General features: G+C 42.2%; 2 protein-coding genes across 3 annotated transcripts; one reads left to right on the top strand and one right to left on the bottom strand.

Annotated features, from left to right (window-relative positions):
- Positions 1–295: 295 nt before the first annotated feature.
- Positions 296–6,199, bottom strand: zic4 (zic family member 4). Of its 2 annotated transcripts, XM_032550852.1 has the most exons (3): positions 4,720–6,199; positions 3,949–4,611; positions 296–1,600 (listed from the first exon to the last, which is right to left on the bottom strand). In XM_032550852.1, exons 1-3 carry the CDS (start codon positions 5,144–5,146, stop codon positions 1,146–1,148), a joined length of 1,545 nt encoding a protein of 514 aa, XP_032406743.1. In that variant the 5' UTR covers positions 5,147–6,199; the 3' UTR covers positions 296–1,145. The 2 variants fall into 2 exon arrangements, with proteins under 2 accessions (XP_032406743.1, XP_032406742.1); XM_032550851.1 differs by having other exon boundaries at positions 3,949–6,199.
- Positions 6,200–8,039: 1,840 nt separating this feature from the next.
- zic1 (zic family member 1 (odd-paired homolog, Drosophila)) lies at positions 8,040–12,072 on the top strand. Its single transcript, XM_032550853.1, has 3 exons — positions 8,040–9,884; positions 10,202–10,365; positions 10,824–12,072. Exons 1-3 carry the CDS (start codon positions 8,921–8,923, stop codon positions 11,019–11,021), a joined length of 1,326 nt encoding a protein of 441 aa, XP_032406744.1. The 5' UTR covers positions 8,040–8,920; the 3' UTR covers positions 11,022–12,072.
- Positions 12,073–13,441: the final 1,369 nt, after the last annotated feature.

Genomic DNA, 13,441 nt, shown 5'->3' with positions numbered 1-13,441 from the left:
TATATATATATATATATATATATATATATATATATATATATATATATACATACGTAAGAATTCTATTCAAACGAAGTATTGAGACAGCAGAAATGTTGACTTTTTTGTCCTTATGTTGCAAAATAATCTATTTCCCACAGATCTGCGTTGCTCAAAATTGTTTCACTTTCATACAAGATTTATTCCAAATACTCACAAAATACAAGGCAGTTCGGTACGCATTTAGTGCTCAATTTTTAGATAAAACAAAAATAAATTTAAAAACAGACAACGATACAAAAAATCACCAGATTTCTTTTTTTTTTTTTTTTTTTACTTTGATAAAACATTTATAATTGACGTCATATACGAAATACTTTAAGCTTATGAAACAGCTGGGGGCGGGGGGTTGTTTTTCTCCCTTTTTTTTTGCACAAATCCATTGCAAATAAAATAATACAAAAAGATGTAAACCGCTCCTTACAAATCTAGTCAACATCCAAACACATTGAAACTTGTACAAAATTTACAAATGTACAACTCTGCTCCGGTTTTGAAAACATGCACTTTGGTTCGATCCTAAAAAATACCTCCATGTCCGATTGAAAAATAAATTAAAAAATCATACTGAAGGCAGAAAGGATTTTCTTTTGTTGTTTTTTTTTTTGTTGTTGTTTTTTTTACAAAAAAAAAAAAAAAAAAGTTGCACACCCTCATGTTTACAGCCTACAATAATGTACGACATAGTCTAATGAGATTTACACGACTCTCTCGACAAGTGGAACAGCTCGCAGGGGAAGCACCCATCCATCAGTTTTGGATAAACTTCAAAATAATAATAATAATAATAATAATAATAATAATAATAATAATAATAATAATAATAATAATAATAATAATAATAATAATAATAATAATAATAATAATAATAAAATATATGCTCCTGTTACTTGAAAGCTGGAAGGATTGCGCATTTTCCATCCATTGCAGTTAAGTGAGTCTCTTGGCTCTGAGTACCAGTTTTGGTGGCTTATCCACAACAAAACAAGGGATTGGGGGTGTGTGGGTGGGGGGGGAAGGGCCCAGAGGGCCCTCACAGGTATACAGGCACTAAAGCCAAACCATTTTAGAAGTTGAGTGTTTGGAAATGAGTGCTGGGGAGGAACTCAAAACGCGTCCCTTGGCTGGGGGTTCCTGTAAGCAGGTTCCTCCGAAGGGTCGGGTGTGGAGTGGCCGCTGGGTGGTGTCTGGCCACCGCTAGCACCTGAGCTGTGGCACACGTACCACTCGCTTAAATTAGCTGGCTGCTGCTGCTGAGATGACCCCACCGGCGGCTCTGACACCATCGACGGCCCCCCGGCTGGCTCCCGACCCAAGTCCGAAGACGGGGACACCAGAGAGGGAGTGGACGACTCATAGCCCGAGCTGGGCGGGGGGGACTTGCAGTGCACCTTCATGTGCTTCCGCAGGGAGCTGGGGTGCGTGTAGGACTTGTCGCAGCCCCGAACTTTGCAGTTGTAGGGCTTGTCGCTGGTGTGCACGTGGGAATGCTTCTTCCTGTCGCTACTGTTGGCGAAGCGTCGGTCGCAGCCGTCGAATTCACACTTAAAGGGTTTCTCGCCTGTTTGCAGCGTGGAGACACAATAAGACATAAAATGCATTAAATATTTGATGTTGCTCGTTAACCCTATTGAATCCTGTTGCTAAATACAAGCGTTTCATTTGTTTGCTCAAGATGAGGGACAAAATCTCTAAGCATTCTGCTGAGCGTCCGTAGATAGGTGGCGTTTTACCAGTTGGCATCAATTGCATTTGACTGCACTGTGTTATATTTACAGCTGAATCTGACCATTTGATCGGTTTGTGTTGATATATAATGGAGGTGCAAAATCAGTCACCAGTCGTACCATTAGAAACTATGAATAGTTGTTATGAGGGTCGTCGACATTTTTAGTTATATCTTTAGTTGTTATCGAATGCATTTTGTGGACATCATACTTCAAGATTAAGTCATTTTTTCTACATACCTGGAAAGGAATTAGACCTATATAGAGCAAAATAAGAGTGCATGTTTTTTTAACTGTATATATATATATATATATATATATATATATATATATATATATATATATATATATATATATAGCTATACAAACAACTGGATTAGTTTTAAGCTTGCATTTATTGGTTCTCATACACATAAGATGATCAACTGAATTTTTTTTTCTGTTGACTTATTTTTTGCTTGCATTGGGGTAAAATAATAAAACAAACAACAGCCAATTACTATTACCTTCAAAAGCAATATGAATACGTGAAGTTGATTTTTTTGGGTTGATTCATTTGGGGAAACTTTTATTTATTTATTTATTTATTTATTGCAAATCAAAATTTTCTAACATATACATCTATTAATCATGTCCATAGTTGCATTGTCTAAAGTTTTCTGGAGATGTGAGTCTTTTGGAACGAGTCTCCTGCTCCTGCTGTCCTGTGTCTTTATCTGGCCACTGTCGATTTACACCTGACTGAAAACGCTGATAAATATTAAGAACAACACAATATCCTCAGGATATTGATTGGTAGCACAGGCTACCCGATTCTTTTCCAGCCCCTCAAATATGGACTGAATCTAAATTGGCTTTTTATTATTGAGTATTTCTGATTAAATATGAGTGAAAAGTGAGGGAGAAAGAGGTGAAAAAAAGACAATCTGAATAAATTAGACGGAAATCATCCACGGCTGAGTTTTTTCTTCTTCTCCTCCTCCGATTAAAGCTTTTGAGAATATGTAATTGCCTCTGTCTAATTACACTTGCGGGTTGAATATCAATTTGACCTTCAGCTGTTGGGTTGAGAGAGCCAATCAAGGATATTAGTGTAGTACAAGAAACCGTTCGAGGAAACAGACCCCAGGGGCAGACCCTAGTCATAACCACACTTTCAGCTTGGGTTTTAAACATGATACCAAAAAGACCAGGCCCCTCGGGAGTCAACACACAGAAATAATTCAACAGATTTGTACTTAGGTAATGTGAGCAAATGATATGAATAATACATTGGAGGGGGGGGGGGGGGGGGGGGGGGGGGGGGGGGTGCAGGAATGGAGCAGAAGAGGGAGGTGGTGTGTGTGTATGTGTGTGTGGAGGGGGCTGGGGGACTGCTGTAGTCACTGTAATCATTTACAAGTCTGACTCGACATTTTGAGGCCTTTATTTTCCTTCTGGCTCAGAGGCAGGCAGCCATATTGACCCATTCAATATTTTTTTTTAATGCTACATCTGGGCAGCACACACACAAGTCAGTATGCAAACTCCTTATATACTAGTATACTCTGATCTGATCTGCACAAGTCAACTTGTTGCATTTGGCTTGCAAACCACTATTTGAAACAGTTCTTCATCACGCACAGATGCAGTGCAGTAGATTAAGGCAGAAAAAACAAAAAAACTGCTCTAGTGACTGAATGCAAAGCACTCCAAATCCACCATGTAATTAAAAAACAGTCGTCAAAAGAAGTGAAAAAAGAACAAAACATTTTAATAACGAAACATCAACGTATCAGTTATTGTGAAAGATGCACTCTCTCCAACTTTTGCTATCCAGTCATGGTTTTGGCACACACTGAGCTGCTCACACAAGACGTGACGTGGGCCTCCAGCTTTTGTACCGCGGTGTAAACAAGAGGTTTGAACCGTCAAACGCCTGAGTGAGCTATACCATAATCCCCCCACCCCCCTCCAAATCCGTCCTTTGAGAAACTTGCAATACATTCTTATAACAGGTGCCTGTTGCGTGCGGGTTATTGCAGCATTTTCGAACTTTTAAAATGGGGGCAAATTTGAAAATATTGCTAAAATAGTTTTAGAGGTTAATAATTTATTCATGCAACTTGATGATTTTACTCCATGCATTTTAAAAACTTTCAAAGCATTTTACGTATATGCATTTTTTTTTTTTAGCACTCACCTGTGTGTGTCCTTTTATGAATTTTTAGATTCTCGGATCTTGCAAACACTTTACCGCAGCCAGGGAAGGGGCAGGGAAACGGTTTCTCACCGGTGTGTACTCGAATGTGATTCACCAGTTTGTATTTCGCCTTAAACGGCTTGCCTTCCCTCGGACACTCTTCCCAAAAGCAAATGTGGTTCGCCTGCTCCGGTCCTCCGACATGCTCCACCGTCACATGCGTGACGAGTTCGTGCATGGTGCTGTAAGTTTTAGAGCAGAGTTTCTTGGGCGAGTGCTCCGGCTCCAGCCACTTGCAAATCAGCTCTTGCTTTATCGGCTGCCTCATGTAGCGGAAAAAAGCCCCCGGTCCTCCGTGGTGGTGGTGGGGATGGTGCGGGTGGTGGTGGTGGTGGTGGTGGTGAGCGCCGAGATTCATGTTTAGATTCAGACCGCCGTAGCCGTGCAGAGGCGAGGCGGAGAAGGGATCAGCCCTGGAGCTTGCTACTTGACTCAAGTGATCAGACCGAACGTACATTTCTCCAGGTAGTCCTAACCTTATTTGTCCATTCAGCGCCTGGCCACCCGGTGATCCGCTGGAAGGCTGCTCGTGGTGGAGTCCGGAGAAGAGGGTGGTGTGGTTCCCTGCGTCAGGGTGGTGACCATAGTGTCCGGGATAGCTACCTGTTGTTGAGACAAACATTCCGTGGTGAGAAGCTGGACCAGCAGTCTGGTCGGTCAGTACCGGCATGGCTTGAGCCGTCAGATCTCTCCGGATGAGGAAATCCCTACCTGCGGATAGAGCCTGGGCAGTATGGGGCATAGAATAAGGGACCGACGTCGGCTGAACCGGGCCAAAAGCTCCCGTTTGACTGGAGACCACTTCACTGTGGCCTGCCATATGATGATTGTGGTGGTGGTGATGGTGGTGGGGATAATGATGGGCTGGGCTGATTTTGAGGGCCGCGGAGTGCCCCATGTGTTCTGGCCCGAATGGACTCGGCCCCAGGCGGGGTTCCGCAGTAATCTCCCCAGGGTGCGAGTGAGCCATTGAGTGTGGATGGCTGCCGAACCCCGGGAAGCCTGTCACGCTCTGAGGGGTATGGTGGTGATGATGGTGATGGTGGTGAGCCCCTGCCAAGTCAACTAATCTCAGCGCCGTGTTCCGTTTGGAAAACGCAGGGTCCATCACGGGGCTTCCCAAAGCATCCACGCTCATTACTTCCTAATTTTAGAATAACTTGACAGCAGGCAAAATAATAATGATGATGGCAAATATATTTTAATCGCAATGGCAAAAAAAAAAAAATAAAGAAAAAAAAAAACTTTATAAAGTTAAGTCTATCTGCAGACAACATGGAATCCCATTCGGTTGAGAGGCAGCAGCAGGACGCTTTGATACTGAATAGAGATTCATGGTAGGCGCTGCAGCCCGTGGAGCCAAACAATCACCCCGCGCTCTAATTGGTCAGAGCTCTGTGATTGACGTCACCAGTGACAGTTCCCAACGTGATGAAAAATGTCTTAGTGACAGCGAGCAGCCAGTGCGCATGCTCTGTGCTGGAGGCAGCGCTTGCGAAAAATAGTTATGCAAAGGTTATTATAGAATATAACTATTAAAAAGTTTATTCGGATATACGGTGTCCTTTTATGTTGAGGCAGCAAACAAAGGCTGAAGTTAAAGGATACACCCTCAGCCCTCATTTCTTTCTGCGGCTACATGAAAGAGCGTGCATATTGACGTATATATTTATAAAGTTATGTCGATCATAAATAATGCAGTGATATCTTCATTTTCAACCGCAACGCGCGCAGCCCCGACTATAAGCTCGAATTACGCACAATTTTACGCACGTAAAATGATCGTTGATAGTAGTGGAGGGGTAGAAAAAAAGTTGTGCAAAGAATCGCGCCGCGTGTCGAGCTTTAAAATAGACCGAAGAAAAAAAAAATAGTTAAGCGCTTTGGAGGAAGCTTCGTATTAAAATATGCAGCCGCCCCTGCTCTGCAGCGTCTACAGCGGAGTTGGCTCGCCGCTGTAGCCCCAGGGAGATCCGGATCCGTGTCCGTGTGTGTTCAGCGGCTGAACCATTCGGGGGACCCGCGGCCATGCTCCCGGAGAGGATGAAAAATGTAATGGACGAGACCTGTTGTTATGATTCGGAGCGATTTTTTCCCCCTTTGCGTTAGACCTAAGGACGGCAGCAGATGAGGGTCACGGGAGGTGGTTCCGTCGAAGACTTTTAATTCCAAAATAGAACGAGTGTATGCTGTGAGTACCACAGAGAATAGCATTATCTTATATAATAATTTCTGGTTAGATCTGAATACTGAAAGAAAGAAAAAAATGCTTGGGAATTTTCTTTTAGCAACCTTTGAGGACATTCTATTTTAATTCGCTGACAAATGTGATCGTTTAAAAAAGTTAATTTAACAGTGAGCAGATATTGCATGGTTAGACATTCGTGAAACAAAGTTGCAGAATCAATAACAATTCCCTGGGAGGTGAAATGTGGATTTTTCTTCTTGTTATCCATCACTTCTCTGCTTTATAAGTTTTTAACCTGCTTATTTTCTAAAAGCTGTTTGAACACCTCACGTTTTTCAACGTTTGGACTATATTGTGTGTTTAATATTTATGTAAAAACTCAAATGTTAAGAAGAAATGCGCTTTTAAAAGTTTTCATATAGAGAACAGGTCGCTTTGGTGTTAACGTTAAGCTTTTATATATGTTTTTGAGTTTAAGCCGAAAGACTAGAGAGCATTAATTTCATCTCATTGCTTTTCTTTTATGTTTGTACTAAAAAGAGGTCCGAATGATGGCAGGAGCGTTTAGGTGACTTTCCTTTTCAGATAACTGAAACAAAGTAATGGTATAAAATGAATTATATGCACTTGCCTGGTTGATTGTCATTTCTCAGTATTTCAAATGAAAGATAAAACTGCACTGTTATTTTACATTTGCCACGAATTGATCTGTCAGTGCCTTCGCTGACAGCATCGCGTTAGATCGTAAGTCAATATTTGGAGACGTGGTGGATCTCGAAGACGTTTATTAAAAGGCCTTTACGCGCGACCGACTCACAGCTGCAGAATTCAAAGAGGGGCATCACAGCAACAGTGAGCAGTGTAATGCAAAACTTGGTCGGCAAGGGGCTATTTCTGATCCAAGTTGAGCATGCACTCACTCAATGAGTCACCGAGTAGCGCTTGGCGACATGTAGGCAGGAATCATGCACAGGATCATAAACATAAACGCCACATATTGCAGCGACATCTCATAAAGAGGTGTTGGCTTTAAATCTACTGTAAATCCGTGACAATAAACATGGTGGTGACATTTAAATTCTGCGCATTCTAGTTACTGCACTAAACAAGAAATGCTCTTTTAATTATGCAACATTATTTGCACCTTAAAATTACGTCTCTTATTCATTTGAATAACTTTTGCTCAACATTTTTTTTTGTCACCCAGATTTATGTTTATTCTCACTTGTTGCTCATTGCCTGCTGTTGTGTCGCTTGCAAATTTGATATCAAAGATTTATTTGAATTCTGCAATGCATATTAAGTTCATGCCTTAAGAAAGCCCCCAAAACCTCAAATCTCTGCTCCGGAACTTTTATGTTTTCTTAAAGCAATGTTTTTTCTTCTTTTGCGTATTCATACCAAACCTTCCCCTCTTGGGTTTCCAAGACTGATTTGGAAAAGCAGCGTTCAGATTCTAGAATACAATTCGAGTGACCCATAATGGCGTGGTCTGGGTTGTTTCTTTTGGCTTTAACCACCAGCACCCGGAGGCTCCTGTAGAGAGAACACCGCAAATCCCACTTGATAACTTCGACAACACCATGGACTATATGCACCACTGGCCTGCAAAGAAGGGGCCATGTTGCTCTACCGCAAAGCAGGCGAATCGCGATGGACGCATTAGGGATCGTGGTATAGGTCCAAGTTAAACACTAACGTGAAAACCGAAATCACAGATGTTCCACAATTTAGACAGGCAAACAAGGTATTCAGATTTTGATATCCTTTGAGGTAAAGTGATAATTTCATAATAAAAAAAAAAAAAAAAAAAAAAAACAGAAGGTCGTGTCAGTAGTTAGACGAGACTCCTTGTTGGTATTTAAAGAAACATACTTGAAATGGAAAAGTCTCCAATTTTCCTGCAAAATTAAAGAGCTTCTATCTGAGAACAAAAACTCTCCTGACTACTAGAAGCCGATTCAATCCAAAAATTATATATTTTTTTCTTTTATGAAACATTAGACGGACAGACTTGACGAATTAAAATCCGTTCGTCAAAGTGCTTAATTGAACTAAATGTTTCCAATTACGCATCAAAGGGCTACTCTTCCCAATTTAATGTGGTTGACAAAGAAAATGTAACACTTTACGGTTATCACATATTTCCCTTATGTTCTGAGGTAAAATGTGTATTTTTTTCCCTCCCCTACTATTTAGCCGTTTAACTAAATTCCCAGTCAGCAATCTGAAAATATCTGCGACTGATGATGTCAAGAGACATGGACGTGCGGGCCACAGCATGGTGGATTGTTATTTGGTGAGTGCATGTTATTGGGGAGCACCAATGAACGAGCAGCTGCAGCTCCCACGTGACCGCCCCCTCTCCTCTCCCATTCATCAGGGCTGGACTGTGTTGTCTTTTCAATTCATTTATCTGCAGGAATGATTGCGACTATCAGTCTAGAGCTCACCGTCTGACTGAGGAGGTGAAAGTAGCGCCACAGGAAGATAAACCGCAAAAAGACAATATTACATGTAGTAAATACATGGTTTTTGCGTACGCATCGGATGAGCGGTGCAGGGGAATTCCTTCCGTCGTGAACGAAAAAAAAAAAAGTAAACAGAATTCGTTGGATTCGAGTTCAGAAGAGATAAGCTGCAGAGAGAGAGGAGGAGGAAGAATATCTGCGCGTGTTTTCTTTGAGTTCTGCGCTCAGTCGTCTCGAAGAGTCAAGACTGAAGATGCTCTTGGACGCAGGACCGCAGTATCCCACCATAGGAGTCACTACTTTCGGCTCCTCTCGGCATCACTCAACAGGAGAGGTGGCGGAGCGGGAAGTGGCGCTGGGGATCAACCCTTTCGCGGACGGCATGGGCGCCTTCAAGATCAACCACAGCTCCCACGACATCAGCTCCGGGCAGACAGCGTTCTCATCCCAGGCTCCCGGCTATGCAGCGGCGGCCGCCCTGGGACACCACCATCACCCGACCCACGTTGGTTCCTACTCCACGGCGGCGTTCAACTCCACCAGGGACTTTCTCTTCAGAAATCGGGGTTTCGGGGACGCGGCTGGGGCGCAGCACAGCCTGTTTGCCTCCGGCAGCTTCGGGGGGCCGCATGGACATTCGGACGCGGCGGGGCACCTGCTCTTCCCAGGGCTCCACGAGCAGGCGGCGAGCCACGCGTCCTCCAACGTGGTGAACAGCCAGATGCGACTGGGCTTCTCGGGGGACGTGTACGGCCGGGCTGATCAGTATGGGCATGTCACGAGCCCGCGTTCCGATCACTACGCATCCACACAGCTACACGGCTACGGCCCCATGAACATGAATATGGCTGCGCACCACGGAGCGGGGGCCTTTTTCCGCTACATGAGGCAGCCCATCAAGCAGGAGCTCATCTGCAAGTGGATCGAGCCGGAGCAGTTGACAAACCCCAAAAAGTCGTGTAACAAAACTTTCAGCACCATGCACGAGCTGGTGACCCACCTGACAGTGGAGCACGTGGGGGGGCCTGAACAGACGAACCATATCTGCTTTTGGGAGGACTGCTCCAGAGAAGGGAAGCCCTTTAAAGCCAAATACAAACTTGTAAATCACATCAGAGTGCACACCGGAGAAAAGCCCTTTCCGTGTCCGTTTCCCGGCTGCGGCAAAGTGTTTGCCCGATCGGAAAATCTAAAAATTCACAAAAGGACTCATACCGGTAAGAAATGGCAAAAAATATCCTGCCAAATCGGTGCTGACAAAATCCCATCCGAAACGTGCATGCGATCCGGGTGGTTATTTACTAGAGTAGAGCGGTGCTTTACAGCTGTCGACAGAAAATACTTCACTGCAAAAATATTGTCTAAATATAATTTTAACCTTAATGAATTGTATGCAGTGCATGCGTCCTGCACAGTGTTTGATCACAACTTGTAAAAAAAAAACAACAACATGCATTTTTATCATTTTATCATCTTTAAAAATCAAAACAACAGCAAAAAACCAAAAACATATTTCATTCCTTGCATTATTTAGGTGAGAAGCCTTTTAAGTGCGAGTTCGACGGCTGCGACAGGAGGTTCGCAAACAGCAGTGACCGCAAGAAACACATGCACGTCCACACGTCGGACAAGCCGTATCTGTGCAAAATGTGCGACAAGTCGTACACGCATCCCAGCTCCCTCCGAAAACACATGAAGGTAAAAGAAAAAAGATATTAATATTGTAAATGATATATACGTGTGGGTGTGTGTGTGTGTGTGTGTTTCTTTCTCTTTGCAAAATAACATTAGAAACTCCTGTTATATGTGTTATATGTGTTATATGTGTAATGTCGTTTTCTTCTCTTTTTATGTGTAGTTTTTTTTAATTTAGTTTTTGTTTTAAATCAGATATTTTTTTCATTTATTATTATTTTTTGGTTTGTTTGTTTTATTTTTAGCAAGATAAAGAAAGTTAATCCTATCTTTTCTCAAGCGCAAAATGAGATTAGGATTTGAGTGAGAATAATTGGGCTTTACTTTGTTTTCGATTTGTGAGCATGTCCAAAGCAGTCATGTCAGAAGTAAAATAGCATCTCTTCTCTGCTTTCTGCTTCTAAGTAAAGCGAGTGTACTTCCCCCCCAATTCCCCTCTTCCCTCCTTTTCAATACCCCAGGTCCACGAATCCACCAACCCTGCATCGCAGCCTTCCCCAGCTGCCAGTTCAGGGTACGAGTCCTCCACGCCTCCCACCATCGTGTCACCGTCCACAGAGAACCAGAGCAGCAGCTCCATATCACCAGCAGCTTCAGCAGTCCACCACACAACCAGCCACAGCACGCTGTCGTCAAATTTCAATGAATGGTACGTGTAAATATTTTTGAAAAACGCACAAAAGACAATGGGAAATTTATGAAGACATGAGGAAAAAGAAAGGAAAAAAGAAACAAATAAACTTTTTCGACCTAAGTCAGAAAGATGGACTGAGAAAAAAGCAGGGGAGGTGAAGTCAAAGACTGTCATCATGCATGGACAGAAACACGGTCAGCTCCTCCTTTTACTGAGAGACTGTACAGAAGCAGATCTCAATAGAAAAAGCATGCTATCTCCGAGTAGAGGCCTGATTTTTTTTTTTTTTCATTTTTCTTTTTGCTCTTTTGTAAATATGAATTTCACCAAACAGGAACCCACAGCAAGAAAGAAAAAAAAAGGAAATGTAATATTTTATTTTGTAAATATCACAGTTTTAAGGGGGGCGGGGGGCGGGGGGGATTTGTGAAAAATGTAATGGTCCCTTAAATATATGAGGGTGGCCTCTAAGGTTACTGTGGGGGACACGAATGTTTAGTTGTGTACCAAAATGTGAATTATTCAGTATTACTACAGTCTACACGTCGACCTAACCGACTCTTAGTATTAATGTGCTTTTTGTAGCCTATCCAGTGCAGCATATTTTTATTTTTTTATTTTTTTCTTAATTTTCGTCCAATTAAGGTCCAGTTTGAATAGCACAGAGTATCATTGTTGTTATTTAATGTCATGTCGATGAATCGTGTAGTGAAAAGAAAAAAAAAATCCGTGTCAATCTGTTTATGTACGTGCTAAATATATATATAAAAATCTGTCAATTGCTCTGTCTGAGAGGAAGTATTATTCCATGTAAAGTATGGATTTTTCCATATTTATCCGCATGTAAAAGGGCCGGTAACATGTTAGAATATGATCGGTATTTATGGAGAAATGCGCTCGTACAGTATGTCAAATTTTAGTTTACAATAATAATATTAATAATAATAATGAAAAAAAAATGTTTGGATACATTTCGTACTATATTAAAGGACTGTAAAAAATACAGAACATGCATTTCATTGGAGGTTATTGGGGGTTGATTTTTAAATTATACTGATAAAAAGTACCAAATCAGACCTTTTCCTATGTAAAGTAATTTATTTACGTGAATAATTCTAAAGCAAATAAGTTAAAGCCTTCATTATAATGACGTGTGTGTGTGCGTATGTGTGTGTGTTTGCGCGCGGTGTGTGTGAGAGAGAGAGAAAGAGAGAGAGAGACCGAGGGAGACACAGAGAGAGAGTAATGGAGAGATGACGAGGGTGTGTGTGAGGTGTGGCGTGTGTGTGTTAGAACTTTCCTGACACTCGATAATAACTACTAAATTCACTTCCCCCCTCTTTCTCTCTTTCTGCTGCTTCTGGATCTTCTGTTTATCCAAAATTAACATCCACCGCTCTGCCCTCCAGTAATGCGCAAATTAAATCGATTAATCACGGCTGTTGTTCCTCGGTGGATAAAACCGGAGTAAGCTATTTTGCGTTACTTAATTGTTCGGGAATCTAATTTTCAAATCTAATTTATTTTCTTTTTCCTTTTTCTTCTTGCGCTTTTCTCCCGGATTTCCTATCCTAGATTAAGATAAAAAGAGAGAGAGAGCGAGAGACAGAGAAGGAGATAGAGACAGAGAGGGAGAAAAAGAAACAGAGAGAGTAAGAGAGAGGGAAAGAGGGAGAGTCTGAGAGTCAACGTGGGACCCCTCCTCCCCTTCTCCACTCATCCCTCCTTTTTCCACACACACTTCATTGTTCCTGGCTGCAGCTTGCTTGACCGCCCCATTAGGCAGAGATCACATCAGCAGCCGCCACTGATCATGGTTAACACTGCCAGGGCGCACGGATCCGCCGCGATCTGTCAGTCTGCAGACACATGCAGCCGAAATAAAAATGTAAACCCTTAAGAAAAAGAGAGAGAAGAGAAAAGAAAAACTCAAAACGCTGCAACATATAGCAGCAAAGCAAGCTTCATATGAGATGATTATGCTGGAAATGTATTGAAATGTATTCATATTTTCTTTTCACGGACTATTACACGTGAAGATAAATGAAGGATGGCAATAAAATGACTTTTTTTCGACTCTATTTAACACTATCTATCTATCTGGACTCAGTGCAGATGCACCAATGAGGCACCGCGACAGGGGGAAAATTCGCACTTCCCAGGCCGAGGAAATCACTTAGCAGCTGTATAGATTAAAACAAAACAAAACAAAACAAAAAAAAAATGTAAGTGGACGCGTGCATTTCGTTTAAAACTATGACCGACTTTCAGATAAAACGGCTTTGTTTGTCATTGAAATCCAGCTCCGTTGCCATCATTTACAAAAGGGAAGCGCTGGAGCGTTAAAGACTTCCCAAGATGTTAGGAGTTCTGTGTGAATTCCTGATCACCCACTGCTGCACAGAGCTGCAAATTTGAGTTGATTGTTCTTCTTTAATTGTGTGC

The sequence above is a fragment of the Xiphophorus hellerii genome, chromosome 21, assembly GCF_003331165.1.
Source record: "Xiphophorus hellerii strain 12219 chromosome 21, Xiphophorus_hellerii-4.1, whole genome shotgun sequence".
NCBI classification, from domain to species: domain Eukaryota; kingdom Metazoa; phylum Chordata; class Actinopteri; order Cyprinodontiformes; family Poeciliidae; genus Xiphophorus; species Xiphophorus hellerii.
The sequence above is the reverse complement of the archived record's forward strand: the minus strand, read 5'-3'. Positions and strand labels throughout refer to the sequence as shown.

Excerpts from the sequence above, each read along its gene's own strand:
- zic4 (XM_032550851.1), bottom strand. The coding sequence starts at position 5,146 with ATGAGCGTGGATGCTTTGGGAAGCCCCGTGATGGACCCTGCGTTTTCC. Across the intron at positions 1,601-3,948 it reads TCATAAAAGGACACACACAG|GCGAGAAACCCTTTAAGTGT; the intron begins GTGAGTGCTAAA and ends CGCTGCAAACAG.
- zic1 (XM_032550853.1), top strand. The coding sequence starts at position 8,921 with ATGCTCTTGGACGCAGGACCGCAGTATCCCACCATAGGAGTCACTACT. Across the intron at positions 9,885-10,201 it reads TCACAAAAGGACTCATACCG|GTGAGAAGCCTTTTAAGTGC; the intron begins GTAAGAAATGGC and ends TGCATTATTTAG. Across the intron at positions 10,366-10,823 it reads CCCTCCGAAAACACATGAAG|GTCCACGAATCCACCAACCC; the intron begins GTAAAAGAAAAA and ends TCAATACCCCAG.